Source organism: Bufo bufo, chromosome 5 (genome assembly GCF_905171765.1).
Source record: "Bufo bufo chromosome 5, aBufBuf1.1, whole genome shotgun sequence".
NCBI classification, from domain to species: domain Eukaryota; kingdom Metazoa; phylum Chordata; class Amphibia; order Anura; family Bufonidae; genus Bufo; species Bufo bufo.
Window position 1 is genome coordinate 116153397 of NC_053393.1, and position 27340 is coordinate 116180736.

The following is a 27340-nucleotide window of genomic DNA, read 5'->3' on the forward strand; positions in this document are numbered from 1 at the left end:
CCTTTAAGAGCCAGAAAGAGCAAACACACTAAGGGCAAAGAAAACAGCTTGCCTAGCTGGCAAGCAGACTGCAGCCTGCGTGGAGGAACAGAGCTACCCCAGTAGCCAGGCCTGCCGGGAAGGGGAGGAGAGCGGGAGGTGGGTTTGCGCCGCTGGGTACCAGAGTGTTGGAGTGGGTGAGCAAAGCAGCAGCAGCCATAGGAAAATGATTTATCATCCGCTGTACACAAAAAAAACACAGCCATTTATAGTTTAACATTGTTATTTACTAGACTTGCTCGCATTATAAAAATTACACTTAACAAAAGGAACATTAGGATTTATAGCTGTTACAAAATAGACTTTGCATAGTAAACATGAGGCACACAATTCCTATACTCATCCATCTAAATTTAGTTTCCTTTCCAGTTTTTCATAGGTAGTACAAAGAGTGCATATCCTTACAGTTAACAAGATAGAGCTACATCTGAGATATCAGAAAAAATACAGAAAACCCCCCAGAAAAAATACCCATTATTGCAAAGATGAAAGATGACATTTTGGAGTGTATGTGCCAACCATTGTTCATTGCCAAGTCCAATTACATTGGCTCACAATGGTGCTGTTCAGGTAAAGATTTGTCTGAAAAGTAATCTCCTGACATTTAGATTCATTACAAGGGTGCTTCCGCACTTTCAGGTTATTTGATGCAGTTTTTGAAGCCAAAATCAAGAGTGGATCATAAAAACGAGAGAAAGTTGTGCAAGAATGTGTGTGTGTGGGGGGGGGGGGGGGGCTGTAAAGGGAGGTTTACGTACCTGCTTTCCAGCGCTGGCTCCTCGCTCCTACTTCTCCTGGACTGTGATGCTCCTCGCTGTAAACACCCGGTTTGACATTGCCACTGCCAATCACTGGCCGTAGCAGCGGTGACCGGATCCCCTTGTGTCATGTGGCCATTTCATGACATAAGGGTGGCTGGTCAACCGGATGTTGACACGGGAAGACCTGAGAGCTGCAGAGGTCTGGTGGGAACAAAGCAGCCAGAACCACCACGGAATCAAGTAGGCATGGAGGACCTGCCACACTGGGGGGCGTCTTCCTCTGTGAGGACCCCAGGGGTGAACAACCCCTTTAAGCTTTCGCTCTGTTTAGGGTCCACTAAGAAGTAGGTTTTCTGAACAATGTCTTAAAAAGTAAGACAACAAGCTGTGTATACACTTTATAATGAAGTATGGTGTGAAGATACCAGGACATTACAATAACAAACGCATACATACAAAAGATGAAGAGGAAATGTACACTTTACAACCATTGTGTATGCCACAGTTGACCAATAGTCTAATAAAGGAGGAAAAGAGGCTTGCACAGCAGCCATAATAATTTCTATTTAAAGAACATTAAGAAGCTTTTCAGCAAATACATGGAAAGTACTGGAGTAAATCTATTTGATAGCACTGCTTGATGCCAGGAAAATATCATTTATACAGCAATGTCCAATTTCGGCAACATACCCTTCACTGATGTGTTCAAAAAACAACAGGTGAAAGGCAAATCTGTTTTCAGTATGAAGATTTTAAAAGGTTATGTTCAATAATCTGTAAAAAGACACATCTTTGAACATCAAACGGACAATATATACTGACGCTGGTGATTACCTCCCAACAGTGGCAACTCCTGTAGCAAAGGAATCCATCATAGCATCATCGTTTTCTTACACGGGTCATTTTAAGGCTAAACTGTGGCTATTCCTGAATATTAGGATGGATTTTTTTGGATGTTGGGTCAGCCAAATATATTGCTACTTTTTCATAAAGTCAACAGGTTTAAAGAATATATTCATCTTTACTTCATTGAGACATTTTAGAAAATGGCACCCGCAGGGTGTACCCTCTTTACTTGAGCAATGAGGGTTAACTCAGAGATTCCCATATGTCCATATATGCAGACAGTACTCCCAATGAAATCAGTGGGAATGTAATGATTTCAAGTTGGCTGTTGTCTCATAACTGGGAAACTGAAATTTCAGAGCTTGATGTCCATCTCTAGCTTTTAGCACCATGCCATTTTTAGGTCCAACATTCTTATGTTGAGGAATTTCTTAATATACAGAATAGAAGAATGCCGTTCTTTGATAAATCCATCCTTAGGCTTAAACTCCAGCTCCCCTCTGACCCTCTAATGGATAATTTTTTAAGCAGATTCATGCCCATATCAAAGTTCAGTCTTGATTTGGTCATAAATCAGCTCAGAAGATTGTTCAAGAGAGGCCAGAAAAGGAGGTTCGAGAATAAGCCAACAGCCAGCCAATCTAATGGACTTTTCACAGAACATCTTTCTGCATGTTCTGTGAAGCGTAGTAGATGCAAAGGCCAAACATTGCAAAGTTTTTCTAAAAATCTATTCTAGAAACTTTTCTAGTCCAAAATACATGTAAATCAATAATGAAAAAATGTCTCAAAAGGTGTCCATAGCCTTTATATCTATGTCTATGCAGGTGATAGATCAAAGATATATTAAATGGGCTGTCCCATCTGGGAGATTTATGGCACATCGATAGGTCTGATATGGGACTTCCGAAAATAGTGTAGTGAGCACACATGGCTATTTTCAGAAGTCCTATAGCAGTGCATGGACAGCAAGCCGTTCATGCGCTCAGCTATTTTTGTAAGTTCTACAGCAGTAAAAGGGAGCTGGCTGCGCATGTGTGGCTCGCTCTTCGTTCACTTTTAAGCCCAGTTCTGCAGATATTAGTGGGTCCTACAGGTGATACTGCCACCTATTAGATCTTTATAGCATATTCTATCTATATGCCTTAAATATCCCAGATGGGAATCCAACTTTAAATTATTCGGTGCAGAATTTTGAACCAATTTAGGTTCAAGGGAGGACATTCACTTTAAGGGGCAGAGGACTTGGTAGAGTGCAGTAGTCCCTTCATTCTATTATTCGGAGGGGACTCTTTGCGATGCTATCTTCTAACATGTCTCAAAATATAAAATATGCATATACTGTCTAACCCGTAAGGATATAATTCATGTAGAGCTAGACAAAATATGTTTCTAAAAGTAAAAGTCATCAGAAGGTGGAGCATAGGAAAAGCCAACAAAAGCATCATCTGCTTCTTCAACACTAGCATTAACAATAGAGTAGTCTGTAGATATACAGACAGAATCTGGAACCATAGCATCTGTGAATTCTGTGTCAAAATTTGAAATATCATCTGGGCCATCCTAGAATGAAAGAAAAAAAGCTTTATCAGTAAGTCAGTTTAAACCTGTTTATTGTAAATTACTAATTGTAATATATACTACGTACCACATGAGGATCATATGGTGGAGAGATCTTCTTTTCCATTAGATCAGTCCAGTTTATGGATGTGAAAAAAGGATGGTTCTTAATTTCTTGCTATAAAGTAAAGAAAATAAAAGAGGTAATTCTATGCCAGCAAAAAAGGGGAAATATTTTTCCCAGAGATGAACTATGATTAAATTACAGAACAAAGGACGAGGAAGTTAGTTATTCATCAAATAACAGGCTGGAACAGCATTGTAACAGGAAGTATACGTACAGTATACACAAAGTTTTAAGGTACTGTTAAAGGGTTGTTTCATGCATCTAGTCATATCTATCTTGCAAAGACCTATCCGTAGGAATCTATAGCTCGCTGTAAAGTATACCTGACAGTTCAATGATTTTCAATAAATACTGTATGCAAGAATACACTTTGTAATATATCTCATTAAAATGTATCTTTCTCAACTTATCAGATGCTTCTTTCCCCATATTTGTGGGCTATTTGCATTGTAAGATCTCAGAATCTCCACACTCACTTAAAAAAACTCAGCTAATAACGTCATGAGAGCTTTCAGCCTTACTGAGAGATCATTTCACAGAGCAGAGCTCTAGAGAGACTGTATAAAAAAAAGAGACAGTCTAGTAAGTATTGTACTTGTATCTCGCAGCAGTGTTTGATTGAGGGCTACTCTGCTCACTTTTTTCACTGTAAAATGTTATGTCCTAAAGACTCTGCTGATGTGGTTTCTTTAGGTCAAGGCATGGGAATGTGGTCCTGCAGACTGCTTGCCAGTCCACATATCCCATGAAGCAGAAGATGGCTGATGTTATTGGGTCTGGGAGAAAATGGGATCTCAACCAGGACACTTATGAGAACCCTCTGCTAGTTCATAAGAAGCAGATACAGAACTGTGGAATGGCGTACAGGGTCCAGTGCTTTTGAGTGCGGGAGAAAACCATAGTAAATTTGTGCTCGTCACTTCTGGAGTGGAAAGGAACTGTTATGCTCAGAACTTACAGGAAATGTTAACTTAGTTTTTAAAAATACGTATGAACATCACTTACAAAATCGTCATTTGATCCAAGTCTCTGCTTTGGATCCTTTTCAAGTAGCTCTTCCAAGATTGAGGATGCTGTTATACTTATGTCAGGCCGCATGACCAGAGGTTTGTGTAGAATGTTTTCATACATGGTTGAAGTGTCACGATTGTAAAATGGAGGCTGCAAAAGAATAAAAATCATAATCTTACAAACATATAGGAGTTCATAGAATGAAGAATTCTATCACATGAAGAATTGCTGACTTGTCATTCTATATAAGGAATAGAAACAACTTTATTCTTCATGTAGCTGCAGTCATAGTAAGGGCGTCTAGCTTATGGAGCCTTCTAACATAGCAATATTTTTGCAAATAGAAAGACAACAATGTAGTGTATGAAACTGGCGAAGTAAAGTGGTATGACAAGTGGTAAAGCAGGGACAAGGGGTTCAAGATTTGGCCTCATGCATTAAAGGGGTTGTCCAACAGTTTTAAAATTCTCCGGAGGGCAGACAGACATAATGGACCCTTTGGACTGGAAGTGGTGACATCAAATCTATTGTTTACAGTCCATCACTGGCCTCAGTGGTCATATGCTGTTCATGCACATGTTTTTGCTTTTATAAGCAGTTTCTCTGAGAATATTAAAACCTGTAGACAACCCCTTTAAGCTCTGTGTATAGAAAACAGCTGAATGAGTGAGGCCTGGAGATCCTTTAGCACCAAAGATGATCTTGGCCTGACTGTACCCTTAAGAAACTGAACACATTCGTGAAGATTTATCAAAACTGGTGTAAAGGAAAACTGGCTTAGTTAACCATAGCAACCAATCAGATTCCACCTTTCATTTTTCAGAGCTCCTTTTGAAAATGAAAGGTGGAATGTGATTGGTTGCTAGGGGCAACTAAGCCAGTTTTCCTTTACACCAGTTTTGATAAATCTTCCTCATTGACCCCATTGAAAAGCTTTGTAAGAAAACCCTCATTTCTATCTCAAAGTCCGCCACCTAAAAATGCAGACGAAGAGGTCACAAGTTTACATTACCAAAATTCACACTAATGCAGTCAGCACAGAATAGAAGCTTACCAGGCCGTGCAGCATTTCATAAAGCACAGATCCAAGACACCACCAATCTACTGTGTTGTCATATGGCTGCTTCTTTATCACTTCTGGTGCTAGATACTGAAAAAGAAACAGCAATGGGGGCAATTTATTATTAGATACTGTATATGCCAATTTTTGGCGTATATCTGTCGCAGATTTGATCACAAGGAGGGTTGTCGGACTAATCTGCGACTTTTCCCTGCTCACGCCAGGTTGGCCCGTTTCATTTATGATTTTCTGCGCCTGTTTTAGGCGTAGAAAATTATCTAAATATATGCCAGCAAGGGAGCTCTAGCGTAGATTTAGGCCGAGGGTGGATGCGTGTAGACTTAGGCGAATCATGTGCCAGCGCAAGGGGTATTAAGGCTACTTTCACACTAGCGTTTCTATTTTATGGTATTGAGATCCGTCATAGGGTCTCAATACCGGGAAAAAATGATTCCGTTTTGTCCCTATTCATTGTCAATGGGGACAAAATGTAACTGAACAGAACGGAATGCTCCAAAATGCATTCTGTTCCGTTTAGTTGCGTTCTCATACCGGAAAGCAAACCGCAACATGTTGTAGTTTGCTTTCTGTCATGGGATGCAGAGCAAGACGGATCCATCATGACCCACAATGCGAGTTAATGGGGACGGATACGTTTTCTCTGACACAATAGAAAACGGATCCGTCCCCCATTGACTTTCAATAGAGTTCATGACGGATCCGTCTTGGCAATGTTATAGATTATACAACCGGATCCGTTCATAACAGATGCAGATGGTTGCATTATCAGTAACGGAAGTGTTTTTGCTGGATTCAATGGTGTGAAAGCAGTCCAAGACCGGCGTCTAAAATGTAAGTCTTAATAAATGACCCCAGATATGTGCATTTAATATCTGACTCAAAGCGAAGGAAGTTTTCGGTCTCATCTCACAGGGGCTTTCCAGGACTGTTGCTTTTTCATAAATGTGATTTCAGGAGGACAAAATATTGCAACTGGGTTACTGTATGCTTCGGGAGTGGTGTTTGGACAGCAGCATGCATTGTACATATAAAAAGTCCCAGAACACCCATTTACATGTTCATATTTGTCTATGCATATAAGTCTAGCTTAGAGGTGCAGGGAATTCCCTTCATGTGGGGAGGGCTGAGCGCAGTCAATAGACTTCAAATATTATAGTTAGAAAACATGCACTATGTAGAAATCTATGTGATGATCCAAGCATTAAAGAATCTCAGAATAAATTAGAGGATCCCGAACACTGCACATTTTTCCCCATATCACCTGTTTTCCATTACAGAACTTTCATTCCACTGCATCCTGTTGGTTTTTCTAACCAAACGAGGCTTGCTTTGCTCTGCAGTGTCTCATAAGGCTTGCCAACATGAAGAGGGGAGGTATAGGGGTCGTGAAAACCCAATAGGTGGGAACCAATACCTCATCTAATATGATTGCATATAGATCATACACGGTTTGAAAAATGCTGCTATGCCCCTTTGACTTTCCCTTTAATTGCGACTATGTGCACCATGCAGGATGCAGTGATTTATTCGTTTTTTTATATATGAAATGACCCTACCCCTTGATCGTGTGCTCTATGGACTCTAACTGTACAAAATAAACTTTACTGGGATACTTAGGACTTACTTATTGATCAATTATTTTTAGGATAGGTTATCAATATTGGACTGGCAGCTTTTACTGGCTGTGGAGATGGAACCAGGCATTGGAACTATATAGCGCCAAACACTGCCTACTTGCCGGGAAATACTAAAACATGCTAGGCGTTTGGTAGATTGTAACACATACCACATAACATTAAAGAATAAATGTGGAATTACAAACAACCAGCATGAATTTAGAAAAGAAAACTAGTACAATTATTTTGGGAAAGGAAGGGATTTAATACAGAAATTATTGGGGATAAAAAAAAAGTGTTGCTGCTGAGAATGCAATAGAGTGCTAGGTCATAGGAGTGTATAACCTGTATGGTCACACAAGGCATGTCCGATGTCTCTACTTCAGGGTCCATTCACCCAACCGTAAGGGCTCTGTGCCCAGGCTGCAGACAGCAAATAGCGGTCCGCAATGCATGAGCACCGGTTGTGTGAATCACGTATTGTGGTGCAGACCCCTTGACTTGAAGAGGTCCACGATCTGCAAAATACGGCATAAGATAGGACATGTCTTATCTTTTGTGGTGCAGAGTCACGAACCCGAAAGCCCATGGAAGCGCCTACAAGTGCTTCAGATCCATGCCTCTGTGCCTGACATTTCCTATCTTTTGCCGATCGCGGACCCATTCAAGTCAGTGTGTCCGCATCCGCACCATGGAGTGCACACAAACGGTGCGCCTTATATTGCGGACTCGCCATTTGCGGTCCGCAATACCGGCACGGAGCCCTTATGGTTGTGTGAATGGGCCCTAAGGAGGTGCCTTTGAATTGGCCTGCTTCTTCCTCTTAAATGTATAGCAGTGTTATTAGATTATTTTATGTCGTGTGATCACTGTTAGTAGTTTGGCATTGCATGGTGGCATTTATATTGTGTGGTGCTCATACAGTATATTACTTTGGTAGTGTATTGTGGCTGCAGCACAGTATAGCATTGGTATTTAGTCAACTGTATGAGTGTTATTTGGCCAACATATGACAGTTTTATTTGGGTATTACGCTGTACAGTATAATATAGTTAAATATGGCATATTTGTGTACTGTATGAGAATATAACAAGCAAGAGGTACTGCTCCTGGCACCATCCAATATAAGGCTTGTAATTACAGTATACAGGGTCATATATGCAAGTGGCTGTAAGGCTAGGTTTACCCTCACAGACATGACAGCAGAAAAATGTTAATTTAGGTAACATTACTTCAATTGCTCACACTGTGTAGCTTAACATTTGTGCAATAACAGAAGGCAGTAATTGTGTCCAGGCTAAACACAGTAATTTTTTTTTTTCCGGAAGAAAACCTCCTGTCACTATACGTCTGCCCTATTGGCGCATATGGACCTCTATGGGGTCATATGCTCTAATAAGGCTTCTTGTCATTCATCCAAGTACTTCTTGTCATCCTTAAGTAGTCCAAAAACTTACCTCTGGTGTACCACAAAAAGTTAGCGTTTTGTCTGAATTTGAAATCCCTTCTTTGCAAAGTCCAAAATCCGTTAACACAATATGGCCCTAGGACAAAAGAAAATGGAGATTGTCTCAATTTTAATTAATTGCAACCCAAGCAGAACTGTTAAAATTTTTTGGGTGGTCATAGAAAAATAAAAGCAAAAAGGTTTTCTGAGACTTTTTAACTGATGACTTATCATCTGGATAGGTCATCAGTATCTGATTAGTGGTCTTCTAATAGCTTACCAAGCACAGCACTGTACATTGTACCTTGGTACATTGCACCTAGACCATGACCGATGAACGTGATGTCAATGGCCTAGCTGCGAGAAGCTGCGGCACTCACAGGAACGATACAGCCTTATCAAAACAGCTGATTTTCGGGGTCCCAGATGTTGGACCCCCACCAATCAGATCCAGAGAATAGGTCATCAGCTATTTGAGAAGGTATCAGCGTTCATAGTAGCACTGAGGCCTTCTCACAGCTTTTCCTTGGACGTCACGTTCATCGGTAACATTGCTTAGACGCAGCTTAGCCCTATTGAAGTGAATGGGGCTGAGCTGCGATACCAAGCACAGTCGCTAACCAGAGAATAGGTCATCAGTTAGAAAGTCCTGGAAAAAAACTTTAATGTACTGTCATTAGGTCTCAATCTGAGGCTGGCCCTTGGATTGCCACCGTGAATTTTCAGTGTGCAATGCCGCAGATCCAATTGTGGATAAGCTTAAGTCAGTGGGGGCAACCCATATGTGACTACCCTACCACAGTACCTGCACAGCTTTCACATAGATTCTGTGTCAAGAAGTGACATAAATTTCAAACCTGTGCTAACAAAATTCATGACTCATGAATGGCAACGCAAATTCCAATTTGAAACAGTGAGTTTTAACCACTTCCCATCTGGGCCATTTGCCCCTTCCTGACCAGGCCTAATTTTGCAAAACTGACATATCTCACTTTATGTGGTAATAACTTTGGAACGCCTTTATTTATCCAAGTCATTCAGAGATTGTTTTCTCGTGACACATTGTACTTCATGATAGTCATAAATTTGAGTCAAAATATTTCACCTTTATTTATGAAAAAATCCCAAATTTACCAAAAATTTTGAAAAATTCGCAATTTTCTAAATTTCAATTTCTCTGCTTTTAAAACAGAAAGTGATACCTCATAAAATATTTATTACTTAACATTCCCCATATGTCTACTTTATGTTGGCATCATTTTGGAAATGTCATTTTATTTTTTTAGGACGTTAGAAGGCTTAGAAGTTTAGAAGCAATTCTTCAAATTTTTAAGAAAATTGCCCAAACCCACTTTTTAAGGACCAGTTCAGGTCTGAAGTCACTTTGTGGGGCCAGCATAGTGGATACCCCCATAAATGACCCCATTGTAGAAACTACACCCCTCAAGGTATTCAAAACCGATTTTACAAACTTTGTTAACCCTTTAGGCGTTCCACAAGAATTAAAGGAAAATGGTGATCAAATTTTTAAATGTCACTTTTTTGGCCGATTTTCCATTTTAATCAAATTTTTTCTTTAACACATCGATGGTTAACAGCCAAACAAAACTCAATATTTATTACCCAGATTCTGCGGATTACAGAAACACCCCACATGTGGTCATAAACTGCTGTATGGGCACACGGCAGGGCGCAGAAGAAAAGGAACTCCACATGGTTTTTAGATGCCATGTCCCATTTGAAGCCCCCTGATGCACCCTTACAGTAGAAACTCCCAAGAAGTGCCCCTATTTTGGAAACTAGGGGATAAGGTGCCAGTTTTATTAGTACTATTTTTGGGTACATATGATTTTTTGATCATTCATTATAACACTTTATGGGGCAAGGTGACCAAAAAATTGGTTGTTTTAGCACAGTTTCTATTTATTTATTTTTACAGCGTTCACCTGAGGGGTTCAGTCAAGTGACATTTTTATAGAGCAGATTGTTACGGACGTGACGATACCTAATATGTATACTTTTTCTCATTTATTAAAGTTTTACACAATAATAGCATTTTTGAAACAAAAAAATTATGTTTTAATGTGTCCATGTTCGAAGAGCTATATTTTTTTTATTTTTTGAGAGATTTTCTTATGTAGGAGCTAATTTTTTGCAGGATGAGGTGACGGTTTTATTGGTACCATTTTGTGGGACATACGCGTTTTTGATCACTTGGTGTTGCACCTTTTGGGATGTAAGGTGACAGAAATTGCTTGTTTTGACACTTTTTTTTTTTTTTTTTTTTTTTTACGGTGTTCAACTGAGGGGTTAGCTCATGTGATATTTTTATAGAGCTGGTTTTTACGGACACGGCAATACCTAATATGTATACTTTTTTTGTTTGTTTTACTTTAACACAATAATAGCATTTTTGAAACAAAAAAAATGATGTTTTAGTGTCTCTATGTTCTAAGAGCTATAGTTTTTTTATTTGAGAGATTTTCTTATGTAGGGGCTCATTTTTTGCGGCATGAGGTGACAGTTTTATTGGTACCATTTTGTGGGACATACGCGTTTTTGATCACTTGGTGTTGCACCTTTTGTGATGTAAGGTGACAAAAAATGCTTGTTTTGACACAGTTTCTTTTTTTTTTTTTACGGTGTTCACCCGAGGGGTTAGGTCATGCGATATTTTTATAGAGCTGGTTTTTACGGACGCGGCAATACCAAATATGTCTATTTTATTTTATTTTTTCTATTTTTAACTTTTTTTTTTTATTCCTTACTTGGGGACTTTTTTTTCTTACATGTGAAACTTTTTTTATTTTATTTTTTCAACCCTTTATTTTTTAATTTTTTTATTTTACACTTTTCGGCCCCCATAAGGTCATACAAGACCTTTGGGGGACATTTACTTCCCTTTTTCTTTTTTTTTTCACAGTTGATTTCTCCTGTAACTGGGGCTGACATAGTAGCCCCAGTTACAGGAGAAATACACCCCCCAGAGAGGCTGTACAGCATAATCCAGCGCTGTACAGCCTCAGAGCAGGGCTGATCGAAGTCTCTGAAATACCTCACACATCTCCTGCACTCTCCTGTCCCGGCGGTCACATGAACGCCGGGCCGGGACAGGAAGCGGATAGCGATTCCTGCTCTGCATACACAGCGCTCGGTGAGCGCTGTGTATGCAGCGATCCAGAAGGCAGGGACACCTGGGCACTGTCCCTGCCTTCTCTCTGGGTTGCCCTGCTGTCACTGACAGCGGGCAACCCGATCAGCAGCTGCACGATTAGCGTGCAGCTGCAGTTTCTGAACGGACGTTCTGGAACGTCCATTCAGAAATAGAGATCCACCCATAGGACGTTTATATCCTATGGGCGGACTGAAAGTGGTTAAGCTGTGTGAACATAGAAACACTTAGAAAATGATATCAGGTCTGGCCTAGCTATCATATTCACCAATGTCATGTGCTGACTGTTTAGGAATATAGCACACACTACAGAAGGGAGAGACGAGTGCCCCACTCTGGTTGGGCTAAAAACTTAGTCTACATTTCTGGCTGAAGCAATATTTTAATATGATACAAGAAAACATTAAATGTTACGATATGAAGATGTGTACATTAGAAATAATGAATTACCTTTGAGTCTAAGAGGATATTTTCTGGTTTTAGGTCCCTGTCAATAAAAGTAATATTTTATTAAGATCTTATATCATTTTGAATACATCCTATAGAGAGTTATTGCAGAATACAACAAACATACCTATATATGATTTCAATTGAATGCAAGTATCCTAAAGCACTACTGATTTCTGCAGCATAAAAAAGTGCCCGGGGCTCAGCAAAGTATCGCTCTCTTTGTAGATGAAAAAACAGCTGGAAGAGAAATGTATATCATTTCATTATATGGTTCAATCTCTTTTATTTTATCGTTTTAACAATAAAGCATTACAATCGTTTGTGTCGTGAAATGATATAATACAACAAACTTCTAAGATAGTATATGTGTATGCAAAATCACAATCTGGAAAGTCAGAAAAAAGTAAGGTACAATATATTGCAAGTATATGAAAGGGAGATACTTCTAATTATCAGATATAGCTATCTCCTAGCACATTGTAAGATACAGAGGCACTCACGACCGGGTATGTAATCAGCACCCGTTGGGCATAACATATGAATCCAAACTCAGTCAAGCCTTAACATGAACCAGAGCAAATGATAGTAGAGGACTAGTAGCTTGGATAAATTCTAGCAATGCAAGTGACGATATATGACTCCACTAAAAGAGAGAAAAAAAAAAAAAAACCCCGGAGGAATCCCGGGTAACAACTGGGTAAAACAGCATATACATGATAGGGGGAAGACAACACAAGGGTAGACAGGGAGGGGTAAGATGGGGGGAGGGGAGTATCCGTAGGTCAGGATGTTAATCAAACAGCTCTAGATGTGTCCGAGGGTAAAGTACCAGAAGCTACCCAAGCCGAGAACGCGGCTGAAGAGCAAAATTGATTCCAGGGATCCCCGATCTTAAAAAAGTACTGAGAAGCGTTGCGATCCGCAGCGCCCAACTCCTCAATATGCACCAGGGAGTCAAGAGCAGTAACCCAATGGGACCTCCCTAAGCTCTCAGTCGATCTCCATTTGCGTGGAATTATTTGTTTTACGGCCAGCACAAACAGGCGCAAGGGCCCCTTTTTAACCTGAGCCACACGTCCTGGGAAAATTGATAGTAGAGCTATGGAAGGCGAAGCAACCACATTAGTTCTGTAGATATGATTGTGTAGGGAGAGCACGTCATCCCATAGGTGCGCAACCCCCGGACATTCCCTCCAGATATGCAGCATGGTGCCCACACCCGATAAGCACCTCCAACATGTAGTAGGTACTGTCGGATAAAATTGGTGAAGTTTAACCGGTGTCCTGTACCATCGAGTCAGAACTTTGTAATTAAGTTATTGTAAATTGCAGGATATCGGCAAAGTGTGGGAAAAAAGCAAGGACCTTTTCCACTGATCAATAGTGTACGAGGAACCTAGCTCAGCCTCCCAATCTGTCATATATTTAAGCTTGGTGTGGAGGGGATCTGAAGCAGAGCCCCCAGACTCCTCGGTGTTCAACATAGCCTATAGCAGTGAAATGGTATGTCTGGGTACACACCCCGCTATACAAAGTTTCTCATAGTCTGATAACCCAAGGCGTTTCTGCACGTCAGGCAACAGGGAGGAGACAAAGCTACGAAGCTGGAAATATAGGAACCATTGCCCAGGAGTAGAAGGGATAATGTGTGAAATATTGTTTAAGGGCAGGATCCCCTGTTGGTTGCTAATATCTCGTATCCTAACAGGACAAGCATTGTGGGGACCTAAGGAAGGGATGCTCTGGAGACCATGTGGTAGGTCTGGATGATCAGACAGCGTAGTGAGGGCCTGGTATGTGTGCTAGGCGGAGCTTAACTGCAAATTTAAACCATGTCCTGGCCAAAGAATAAATAAGCTGATGGAATTGCTGTGTGGTAATTTATAAAATGTCGATTTTGGTAACTAGAATATTCCAGTGGCCAGACTGGGAGCCTCCTCGAGTTCAAGTTCAACCCACAGTTTTGACGCACGGTTATTGTGTAAATCCAGAATACAGTTCATGATTGCCGCTCTATAGTAAGTGAGAAGATTGGGAAGACCCACCCCTCCCGCTAATTTAGATCTCTTGAGAGATGCATAGCTTAATCTAGCCTTAGAATTATGCCAAATGAAGCGGGATATCAGGCATTTTAGTCTATTAAAGTATGTGAGGGGGACCTCACAGGGTATTGTTTGAAATATATACAGCAGCCGAGGTAAAATATCCATCTTAATGGTGTTAATTTTACCGAACCAGGATATATAGCAGGGAGACCATTTCTGGAGATCAGCCTCCACCATTTTAAGTATGGGTTGGTAGTTTAGTTTAAATAAGTGGGCGAGGTTAGCTGGGATATGAACTCCCAGATGTTTGATGGAATGGGGAGCCCATCTGAATGAAAATGAGTCTCTAAGAGACGTCTCCTCCTGTGTAGGTAGCGAAACATTTAGTATCTCAGACTTTTGGACGTTAACCTTAAAATTACTGAGGCGACCAAATATCTCAAATTCCTTCAGTACCGACGGTAGACCAACTCTTGGGGCAGTTAGATAGATGAGCAGGTCGTCCGCAAATAATGATAATTTGTGTTCGGTATTACCTACTTTAAAACCACTGATGGAAGGGTTCGCTCGGAGGGAGTTTGCTAGGGATTCCATCACTAAGATGTATAAGAATGGCGATAAGGGGCATCCCTGACGAGTCCCGTTCCGTAACTGAAAGGGGGGTGACAGCAAACCATTTACCCGCACGCAGGCTGAGGGCGCGGAATATAACCCCAGGATTTTTTGTAGCATGTTGTTACCCAGACCCATGTGCTTCAGCGTTTCTTCTAAAAATCACCAGTTGACCCTATCGAATGCCTTCTCGGCATCGACCATGAGGAGGCATAAGGGGATTTTGAGTGATTTCGCCCTAGCTATTAGACTTAGAGATTTAAGAGTATTGTCACGGGCCTCGCGGCCTGGGACAAATCCCACCTGCTCGCTATGAATACACTCTGGGACAAAGGGATACAGTCTGAGGGCAAGGAGTTTGGCATAGAGTTTAAGGTCAACATTCAGAATAGAGATAGGTCTGTAATTTGAACAAGCTGTATGGTGCCGCCCTGGTTTAGGGATAACTGTAATATGCGCTCGCACGGCCTGGGACGGAAAGGGGCATTCCCTCGATATAGAGTTGAAAGCATTCGCCAGGGTCTGGGTGAGGTCGTCCATTAAACCTTGTATAAACGGGGTGATAGTCCGTCCGGGCTTACGGATTTTCAAATCATTAATAGCACGTACGATCTCCGATTGCGTGAAGTCGCCCTCCATAGAGGCCGCTGCGTCACTAGAAATCCGTTTTGGGCAAAAGCGGGATAAATAGAGTCGCATATTTTCTTCCGATTGAGAGTTGTTTGTCCCTTCCATGGGGTGTAGATTATATAGAGTTGAGTAATAGGATCTAAATTCCGCTGATATCTCAGTCGGCGCATGAATTAGCCCACCCGAGGAGGAGTTTAAGGTCTCTACATGGGTCAAGGGGATGAAGCAACCTAGCAAGCCACCTCCCACACTTATTATTATACTCAAAACACCCTTGTTTAAATTTGTCCCTAGCACATAGGGATTTCTGTTCCAGGATCTGTAGGATTTGCTGTCTTAAAAGGGAGATATCTGATTTAAGAACAGGATTAGGAGAGGCCTTATTCTGGACTTCCTTACGGTCTAGTTCAGACAGGAGGCCTGACAACTTATGAGTACGTTCCTTTTTCAGTGTGAGATGAAAATGCCCCTCACACATTTAAGGGCCTCCCATTTTACCGGTGAGGGGGTCGGGTCTTCCTGGTGGTCTAAGTTAAAGTCTTTTATGGCTCTCCTGATGTCATCTAGACAAAAAATGTCGTTTAATAGATTGTCATTCAAGCGCCACGAAAATGGTCGTGGGCGGGTATCTTGACATGCTAGAAGGCCATAAACTGGTGCGTGATCAGACCAAATTAAATTATCAATGGAGCTTTTGGGATTGGTGTCTAAAAGTCGTTGTGACACAAATAACAGGTCCAACCTCCCATAACTATTATGTACCTGGGAGTGAAAACTATAGTCCCTGACGCCTGTGTGCAGAACACGCCAAAGGTCCACCAAACAGAGCAGAAAGCTCCTTTTTAAAATTACGGAGAGACACCGAGGAGACTGAGGACCTACCGGAGGATGTATCAACGTCAGAGTCCATCACCAGGTTGAAGTCCCCACCAAGTATAATCAACGACCCATCTGCAAATCTGGAGAGCCGTCTCAGGAGTCTGGACCCGAAGGAGGCTTGGCCCTGGTTTGGAAAATAAACATTAGCCACAGTGTACACAGATCGACCAAGAGCTTTAGAAAGAGAAATCTACCATTAGGATCAATATCCAAAGCTATGACTGAGTTTCGTAGGTTTTTGTGAAGCGCTATGGATACCCCTCTGAATTTGCTGGTGGGGTTGGGGCTGTGGAACCAGGAATGGTAGTATCTATTGGTGCATACCGGAATGGAGGAAGCTTTAAAATGGGTTTCTTGAAACATGGCTATCAAAACCCTCTTTTTGTGGAAACGATAGAGTATCTGGCTCCGTTTCTCAGGTTTATTAAAACCACGGACATTGTAGGTACAGAACGAGATTGGGGCCATCAATAGCTTATAGTAGCGCGCTCTGATCTACGGATGGAGTAGCTTAGAGTAACTATGGCCTAAAAGGGAGGGGTAGGGAGGTACACTAGGTGAAGTAGACAGACGTTAGAGAGAAGACACAGGGGTACACTGATGGGAAAAAACAAACCAGTAACAGTAGAACAAAAAGAGCCGTATGATAGGGTTCAATACAGTACTAAGAAGTGACACTCGTCACAAGCGACAGCAGGGGTCGCTATCCCTAGGTGAGGGAAGAGAGGCAAAGGCACAGAGCCGCCCTACTAGGCACAGCGGCAGTTGATAATAACCTTCAAACAATAAGACAGGACATGTGGAACATTTTGACGGAAGAGCACAATATAAAATGGAATGGGGTCCATAAGGGGATCCCTATGAGGTATAAACAGAACATAGAGAGGTTAGGCATAAGGTCCAATACTATCAAAAACTATTCAGAGCTTTGGACAGATCTCCCTCAGCCGTCAGAGGCCTGGGATCTCCTAGAGGACCTCTGCTGTTTTGGAGGAGATTTCTGTCATATTTCCCTACGTGAGGGCAATGCAATCCCTTGGACACTGCCAGTCCGGAAGCTCCACTCTAGGCAGTTCAAAGGTCGACAAAAGACGTGGCAAGTCCCACAGAGATTTGAAGACCGCAGATTTTCCGTTGCTGGAGGTATATAGCTGAAAGGGATAACCCCATCTGTAGGTGATGTCGTTGGCTTTGAGCACCTCCAAGAGCGGCTTCATAGCTTTACGAAGCTTCAGCGTGCGCCTCGCCAGGTCTGGTAAGATCTCGATCTCCTTCTATGCAGGGGACCCAAGATCTGCGTTTCTGGAGGCTTTCAGGATCGCCTCTTTGTCCTTAAAGAAATGGATCCGGCAGATAACGTCTCGCCGACTTGAAGGATCAGCGGATTTAGGGCCCAGAGCTCTATGAATGCGGTCAATTTCAATAGGCCGGTCTGCAGGCCTAGACAACAATTTGCAAAAAAAGGTTGTAGCCCAAGGTTCCAAATCTTGCCCTTGGATTGATTCTGGGAGCCCCCTTATACGGAGATTATTCCTCCTGTTACGGTTTTCCAGATCGTCCAAGTGGGCGAATATATCTTGTATTTGATCCGTATGTTCAGCGAGGACCTGTTGGTGAGATTCCAGAGCTGTATAAATATGTTCCTGAGAGGACTCTATGTCATCCACTCTCTGACCCACACGTTTGAGGTCTATGTCTTGCTTATGAGACGCTTCTAATTTATGGAACAAAGAGTCCATTTCACTTTTTGTGGGTAGAGCCCGAAGGTGAGCTTTCCAGTCCCACTCTGCACAGTCTCCTGAGGTGTCCCCAGGGCTCACTGACCTAATCTGCTGGCCAGCTGAGCCATGGTACAGGGGTGAGGCAGACGAAGCGGCAGAGGCCGCAGACATGGCAGGAGATGCAGGAGCACTCGAGCGCTGACTGCTCTCTACAGCGCGGGAGTCGGGGTTGCGATCACCCACCGGGGACCCAGGTACCTGTGTGGTCCGAGACTCTTTAGCCGCTGGCCGTGGGCTTGATAATGCGTCCGGGAGTGAACGCGCTGGTGTTCGTGCTGCCCGCCGCCGCCATCTTGGCAGGCTCGTCCCCCACTCCTAGCTCTGCTGGCTGGCTGAGCTGGCCAAAAAAACGGGATATGGCTCCTGTAGATCTCTGGGAGGGTGCAGTGGTGGATGAGGTTTTCCTCCTGCGTCCCTTCATGGAGGAGAGGAGTCTCGGGTTGTCCTGTATATCGGGGCCGTTCGGGAGCACAAAGAGAACCGCGCCATTGGCAAGCTCCGCCCCCTATCATTTCATTATAAAAGATTTATTCAGCCAGTCATAAGATGTAATATTGTACATTATACATGATATAGTAATATATTTATCTATACTTAATTTTTTTAACAGGGCCCTAAAGAATGTGTATATATATATATATATATATATATATATAAATTATATATATATATATATATATATATATATATATATATATATATATATATATATACACACAATGTACATACACAATCATATACACTGAACAAAAATCTAAACGCAACACTTTCGGTTTTGCTTCCATTTTGCATGAGCTGAACTCAAAGATCTGGAACATTTTTTACATACACAAAAGACCCATTACTCACAAATCTGTATAACTCTGTTGGGGGGTCAGAAAACTAGTCAGTATCTGGTGTGGCCACCATTTGCCTCACGCAGTGCAACACATCTCCGTCGCATAGAGTTGATCAGGTTGTTGATTGTGGCCTGTGGAATTTTGGTCCACTCCTCTTCAATAGCTGGCACACGCTGTCGTATACGCCAATCCAGAGCATCCCAAACATGCTCCAGTCACATAACCAGTCACATGAGGCCTGCCGCTGCTGTCCTCCTTACAAGCTCCTGTGCTGCGGAACTTCAGACATGCCCCCTTTTTACTCCAGCAGAGAAGACATGTTGCTTTACCAGCTTCAGACACATCCTCTCTACACAGGACGTGCTGCCTGAGGAGGAGAGAGACCCCAGCAGCTGGAGCATAAATGTGAAGATGGTCTGTGAGTGAGTCTGACTGTCTCTTCTCTGTGGGACAGGAGGGGGAGGGGCGGACAGGGAAATCTTCAAGCTGCTGCTGGATGCTGTAGTAGACCAGCAGCTTCAATGCCATCTAGTTGTTTTACTGCCTCATTAAGCAGTTTGCCTCCATGACACCTGCCCCCCCCCCATATCCTGTCCTATCCCACCCTCATAGAGCCCTTGCTGTCTCCTTTCCTCCCTCATGTATCCAGAGCTCCTGTTCCACCCTCCTATCTAATATTGCTGCCCTGCACAGACCTCTTGCCACTACGTCCTGTATAAATCCCCCTCAGAGCCCCTTCCACCGACTTGCTGTGTCCATCCCCTTGTCCATCCAAGGCCCTGGGCTCACTCCTCTGCCTCTCATTATGGTGGTGTCTAAACCACATGCACCATAAGGACCTTTTAACGTCACAGGGTCCAGTGACTGTGCCCCCACCCTGTACTGTGCCCCCTTTTATCCTGCGTTGTGCCCTCTTACAATACCCTGTAAAGTGCCCCTAGTCATTCCCTGTACTGTGCCCTCTTATACCCTTTTATCCGGTCACTATATGGTGGTGCTATCCAGTCACTGTATGGCGGCGTTATCCGGTCACTGTATAGAGGTGTTATCTGGTGACTGTATGGCAGTGGTATCCAATAAGTGTATAGCAATAACTGTATCCCCTTCCCTGCCCACACCACCTTTTTTAGACCTGGCATGAGTGGGGAAAAGTTGCAGATTGCGGTGCTTAGGACCCTTGCACCACAATCTGTGTCAGAAATACGCCTAATATAGGCATATTTCTATTTAATAAATGACCCCTTAATTGTATTATTATTCCAGGGTAGGGCTAATATCTTTATAGTATATAGTTTCTAGTGTATTATACTATGCCCTGTATTTCCCAATAGATAAATGATCCTTGGGAAATACAGTCCACACCGCCGACCACCAGGACCAGGTTGTGCGATCTGTCAGTACATGGCAGCCTCCCCTCTCTGCCCCGCTGTATACTAGTGCTTATTCTGGCACTAAATCTGGGTTCACATCACATTTTTGCCATTCGTTTAATGTATACCAAAAGCGTATACATTAGCAGATGCCGCAGACTGATGCTGTACAGTGGCATCTGTTCACCATACAGTTCCATTGTAAAAAAAAAACACATACGTTAATGTATGTATTTTTTACTGGACTCTGCAGGATACAAAAACGTGGTGTGCTGCAAATTTGTATACATCAAACAGATGTATGTGAACCCCCTTGGGAAGGGGGGCGGGGCGTACTAAAATTTGCTGTGGGGCCCAGTCAGTTCTAGCTACATCACTGCACAGCTCCTTCTCTCCTCTATTCCTGGGCCAGCGGTGACGTCATGACGTGTGTCTTACTGCTGCAGCGGGCCTGAGGAGAGAAGGAGCGCAGGGAGCTGCGGTTAGTGAATGACAGGACCGCCGGCTCCCCTGCGCTTTAGCACCGATAGGTATGTAAAGGGGGGGCACTGGGGGGGTCATTACACTGAGGGCCCCTTACACAGTATAATGACCCCCAGTACCCCCCATTTAGTATAATGATCCCCAATGACGCTCCATACAGTATAACCCCCAGTGTGGGGGCCACTGCGGGTCATTATTCTGAATGGGGGCAACTGCGGGTCATAATTCTGAATCAAGGGTCACTGTGGGGACATTATACTGTGTGGGGGCAACTGGGGGATCATTAAACGGTGTGTGGGGGCATTGGGGGGGCCATTATACTGTGTGAAGGGCCACTAGTGGTCATTATACTGTATGGGGGCCACTGGGGGTCTTTATACGGTGTGGGAGCCACAGGGGGACATGTAAATGTAAAAAAATGCCTCAAGGGGGCCCACTGGGATTTATCGCCCAAGGGCCCACATGAACCTGGACCTGCTTTTAACGACATACAGAAACATTAAATGAAATAGATGAAATATACCCGTGCAAAGCCAGGTCCTTCCGCTAGTGTATATATATATATATATATATATATATATATATATATACATATACATATACACACACACATACATACATATACACACATATATACATACACACATTCAGTCAACTAAATCTTTACCTAAAGCATTGTCTGAACAATCTAAACAAGCAGTAGTTATACCGCCAATTTAACGCTGAAGAGCCGCTTTTAGATGTTTGGAAGGCAAGATAGACACTTGAATAGCTCCATAAATTTGTAATGTACCAAGAAATAACACCAATAAGATGAATGCAGTGTGATCTAAAACATGGTTTAAAATAGATCAAAAGTACCACTGCTAAATTCATTTAAACCAATGATTTAGATGACCACATACAGGGAATTTGCCCCATGATCTAACAGACATTCCAATACATATTACTATTGGTCTGACAGCTGAAAATGGGAATGTGTCATCAGAAAACAAGAGAAAAAATGAAAAAAAAAATAATCAAGTTTTTTTGTTAAACATATTTTTAAAGAATTGTTGGTGATGTTAAATTGAATTTTCCATGTTTATATAAAAAAGTCTAATATGTGCCACGTCTTGTTTTGTAAAATCACTTTTCAGCAGTCATCTCATTATCATCATAGGCATAATTAGAATGACAGATATCAACTGGAATAGGGCAACTACAGTACCCTGAAAGATTATCAAAATTAGGGTTATTCACTTTAGAAAAAAGACGATTGAGGGGAGATCTAATTACTATGTATAAATATATCAGGGGTCAGTACAGAGATCTCTCCCATCATCTATTTATCCCCTGGACTGTAAGGCTGGGTTCACACCTGAGCGTATTCGATAAGCGCTTTTTACAGGCGTTTTTATCGGGCGTTTTTGAGGTGTATTTTGGAAACGCGCGTAGTACGTGCGTTTGTGTGATTAATCCAATGAAAAACTGCCACAATACGCCCCAAAGAAGCTCCTGTACTTCTTGGGGCGTAGGGCGTTTTACAGCACGTTCGTACGCTCTGTAAAACGCTCAGGTGAGAACCATGCCCATAGGGAAACATTGGTTTTTGCATGTTGAGCGTTTTACAGCGCGTAGGAACGCGCTGTAAAACGCTCAGGTGTGAACCCAGCCTAACTGTGAGGAGGGGACATCCTCTGCGTCTGGAGGAAAGAAGGTTTGTACACAAACATAGAAGAGGATTCTTTATGGTAAGAGCAGTGAGACTATGGAACTCTTTGCCTGAGGAGGTGGTGATGGTGAGTACAATAAAGGAATTCAAGAGGGGCCTGGATGTATTTCTAGAGCGTAATAATATTACAGGCTATGGCTACTAGAGAGGGGTCGTTGATCCAGGGAGTTATTCTGATTGCCTGATTGGAGTCGGGAAGGAATTTTTTGCTCCCCTAAAGTGGGGAAAATTGGCTTCTACCTCACAGTCTTTTTTTGCCTTCCTCTGGATCAACTTGCAGGATGACAGGCTGAACTGGATGGATAAATGTCTTTTTTCGGCCTTATGTACTATGTTACCTATATGTGGATAACACAGGGTCTACCATCAGGGCCGGTTTTAGACAAAATGTGGCACAGTTACATTATGTCGATTCTGGCCCTCCCTCACAGATTTACACCCCATAAAGCTCCTCACACAGTTCTTCACCCTTTCTATACAGACTAATGGAGAAATTTACAGCTGATGATTGTAAGTTGTGGTCCACTTGGGGGACTCACAAAAAAGTAATAAATAAATAAATAAAAGTTAAAAAAATAAAAAAAATAGTTAAAAATTATAGCCCAGTGGTTAAGGTTCTTGCCTTCAATGTAGATGGTTGTGAGTTCAAATCCCCACAGAAACATTTAAAAAATAGATTCTAAACTAGATTTATATACACAGGGTGTCCGCAAGCATAGTGACCATGCTTGGTAATACCCCTTTCATGTTCATAACACTGACTCCGTGCAAAGCCAGGTCCTTCTGCTAAATATAAATATATATATATATATATATATATACATATACACATACACACAATGGAGTCAGAGCAGGGACTCCTAAGTCGGGAAATTCCCCACTCCGGAGTGTTCAACCATCTACGATCTCTCCGGGACTGAAGCAGGGGGCCCTTAGAGGATCGGGGCCCTGGGCAATTGCCCAGTTTACCCCCGAACGCCAACCCTGTCTACCATTCACAATGGGTGATGTCACAGCTTCTAGAGCATGCCTAGAAAACTCTCCCATGGAAGTGAATGAGGTAATCTCCTGTGCATTGTTTCTATGCACCATGGTGACTGCGGTAAAGCATATTTCTAAACGCGGTTAATGGTGTTGGACTCGGGTGCCTAGGGCCCTCTAGTCAAATTGATTCTGGAGTTTCACTGTGCAGAAACATGCAAATAGGACCTGCTTACACAGCGGTAGGCAGCAGCCATATATTACAAGATAACAGATTATGGGGTTCCTGCAGTGACTTTGAGAAGGCAGGTCCCTCAGAATAAAAAGGATACTGGCTTGCCTGGCGAACCTGAGTTCGGGAAATGTTTTTTTTATAGTACAAATTAATTTATGAAGTTATTACCCGAAGTCTCGCGAGACTTCGCGAAGCAATAGTATTGGCTCATCGGAGCCAATACATTCTAATACTGGCACTCCTGCTCCGTACAGTATTGGAACGAAGTCTTATGCGAATCGACGTCGGATGTTTCATCCGAAGTCTATTCGCTCATCCCTAGTCATCAGTGCAGGAGTGAAAAAAAAAGCTGTGCTTCTGGCTCAGTTATCGGTCTCAGATCTAAGGCCTCTTTCACACTTGCGTTGTTGGGATCCGGCGTGCACTTCCGTTGCCGGAGGTGCCCGCCGGATCCGGAAAAACGCAAGTGAACTGAAAGCATTTGAAGACGGAGCCGTCTTCAAAATGCTTTCAGTGTTACTATGGCAGTCCTGGTTGCCATAGTAGGAGCGGGGAGCGGAGGAGCAGTATACTTACAGTCCGTGCGGCTCCCGGGGCGCTCCAGAATGACGTCAGAGCGCCCCATGCGCATGGATGACGTGTCCATGTGATCACGTGATCCATGCGCTTGGGGAGCCCTGACGTCACTCTGGAGCGCCCGGGGAGCTGCACGGACGGTAAGTATGCTGCTTCCCCGCTCCCCGCTACACTTTACCATGGCTGCCAGGACTTTAGCGTCCCGGCAGCCATGGTAACCACTCTGAAAAAGCTAAATGTCGGGTCCGGCAATGCGCCAAAACGACGTTTAGCTTAAGGCCGGATCCGGATCAATGCCTTTCAATGGGCATTAATTCCGGATCCTGCCTTGCGGCAAGTGTTCCGGATTTTTGGCCGGAGCAAAAAGCGCAGCATGCTGCGGTATTTTCTCCGGCCAAAAAACGTTCCGTTCCGGAACTGAAGACATCCTGATGCATCCTGAATGGATTTCTCTCCATTCAGAATGCATTAGAATAAAACTGATCAGGATTCTTCCGGCATAGAGCCCCGACGACGGAACTCTATGCCGGAAGAAAAGAACGCAAGTGTGAAAGAGCCCTAAAACGGCAACAATGCAATTAGCTGATCCTGGGGGTGCCAGGTGTCAGGCGACCACTGATCTGATATTGATGACCTATCCTAACCTTATTACCAAATTTATATTTTTTATGTTTTACTACTTTTGTAGAACACTTTTTTGCTTAGTGTTGGCACATTCCAAGAGCCATAATATTTTCCTTTTTTCATTGCTGGTAGGAAGGAGGATTTTTTGCAGTTTTTTTATGGGATTTATAGTTTTAATTGGTACTATTTTGGGTTACACATGACTTTTTGTATTGTTTTAACTTTCCATGTTTTGAAAAGCAAGTTCTTTTTTTACCTTTTTTTCTGACAACATTCACTGTGCAGGATAAATAAAATCATTTGAAACATATGGATGCGACAATACCAATTTTGTTTATTTTTTTATTTTTACTTAAATATATATACCCTTGGGCATTTTCTTAATGATTTTATTAATTTTAGGCACTTTCTAGGCTCAGGTTCCATAAGAAGGCTCAGACTAATGAAAACAACTCCTATACTTAGCTGTAACATATAATGTAAAAGGAGACTAAATGAATTTAGTGTCTGTATATCTAACATTGTAAGCCCCCTTATATTCTAGGAGGCTATCGCTAACCTTAGCTTTGGGTGGCTATGCCTTTAGAGTTACAGCAGGGATAAAGGGTTGTGCCACAACAAATATTCTACATTACTTAAACCAGCACTTGGATCTGAATACTTTTGTAATTGCATGTAATTTAAAATTCACTGAGCTCTTCAATACAATGTATTTGTATAATGCCACCTGCTATTTGTTCTTTTCCTTTTTTCTTGTCCACTTCACTGACGTAGTCACCTGCGCTCCGTTTAAATCGTAACTGCCACCAGCCATATCTTATATTAGAGGCTGTGGCAGTTACAGGGAAAGAGCTGCAGCAGAAAGGACATGCTCCCTGAGCTTCTAGCCTTAAAGGGTTTCTGTCATAGGAAAAATAGTTATGTAGCTGACTGACATTAGCGATGTGCTAATGTATGTTTGTTAAGTCCCTGCCTGCCGCCGTTCTCTTAAAAAACAGACTTTTATAATATGCTAATGAAGCCTCTAGGTGCTATAAGTGCGTTACTGCTGCAGCACCTAGAGGCTTGGTGTATTCGCCTTTTTGCACGCCCACGTCCACTTGATTGACGTCCTTCTCCACATAGTCCTCATAAGCCCGCTCCTGCGCCGTTCCGTTTAGTATTCGGCGCAGGCGCAGTGAGTGAAGGACGCTCGGCTGCTGCCAGGCAGGCCTGCCGAGGAGGCCTGTGGCGTAATCGGCGCAGGCGCAGCGAGGAAGCTGGCAGCAGCTGAGCGTCCTTCACTCACTGCGCCGAATACTAAATGGAACGGCGCAGGCGCGGGATTATGAGGACGATGCGGAGAAGAAGGACGTCAATCAAGTGGACGTGCAAAAAGGCGAGTACACCGAGCCTCTAGGTGCTGTAGCAGCAACGCCCTCATAGCACCTAGAGGCTTCATTAGCATATTATAAAAGTCTGTTTTTTAAGAGAACGGCGGCAGGCAGGGACTTAACAAACACACTGCTATGTACTGCTGACATTAGCACATCGCTAATGTCAGTCAGCTACATAATTTTTCCCCTGACAGAAACCCTTTAAGTACATTTTAGCAGAACAATTGGAGCAATGATTGAGGAGATCTTTGAATCCATGTGAAGTACAGGTCTGGTAATGGCTTTGTTAGAAAGAGACTGTCATGTACTATAAAATATCAGATTTTCCTTTTCACATCAATCATGGGATAATCCCTTTAATGGCAGATGAAGAAACATCCGGAGCAGTGCCATGCACTAGACACAAAAACAGTTATTGCACAACTCTGTGGCACATACTTCCGCACTTCCTAGAACTGAAAGAGATTACTACAGTATCAAAAAGGAAGTCATCTGAGGAAGTGAAATTTTACATCCAGTTTCGTCCTCCCTTATAACAATGCATGGCATTTACCAAATCACTGTATCCAATCTGTATGTAGCCCTATAAATGAAATAATTACCTGTAATTCAATGAGATGTATTTTGTTTAAGTTGTTATTCATTTACTGTAAGTTACTGGGAAAGTTTGGCGACATCTTAAAGTATCTTCATTATGGACAGACTTACTTTTTAAGAGTTTGAGGAAGCTGGGTGACATCCATGTGGTAGACGCAATGGTTGTCACCCAGGCAATAATATAAATAAAGGTGGCCATATACTGTACATTAGACTAACCTGCAAATGTACAATAATGTTAACAGGCACTCAATTACCAGGAACTGTAACGAAAACTGATATTTATTGTAACACAATATAAATCAAATCAATATAAGCAACAATATACAGACATTGAAATATATATAGACATTTGTATAAAAAATAAAATAATAAAATAAAATAAAATAAAATAAAAGATATATACACAGAAATCAGTTGTGTTCTGCTGTCTACCTCAGTAATGGGCAGCGGACTGCTGATGGCTCAGAACTATGACTGAGGAAGAC

At 42.5% G+C, this 27340-nt stretch overlaps 1 protein-coding gene across 1 annotated transcript in view; it reads right to left on the reverse strand.

Annotated features, from left to right (window-relative positions):
* Positions 1–244: 244 nt before the first annotated feature.
* Positions 245–27340, reverse strand: part of LOC121001948 (serine/threonine-protein kinase Sgk3) — a 135716-nt gene continuing 108620 nt past the window's right edge. Inside the window, exons 11-17 of the mRNA XM_040433222.1 lie at positions 12235–12347; positions 12111–12147; positions 8499–8585; positions 5399–5494; positions 4339–4494; positions 3295–3384; positions 245–3209 (exon numbers count right to left, since the gene is read on the reverse strand). Coding sequence (XP_040289156.1) covers positions 3039–3209; positions 3295–3384; positions 4339–4494; positions 5399–5494; positions 8499–8585; positions 12111–12147; positions 12235–12347 — 750 coding nt within the window. The 3' untranslated portion in view covers positions 245–3038. The remainder of the gene's footprint in view (positions 3210–3294; positions 3385–4338; positions 4495–5398; positions 5495–8498; positions 8586–12110; positions 12148–12234; positions 12348–27340) is intronic.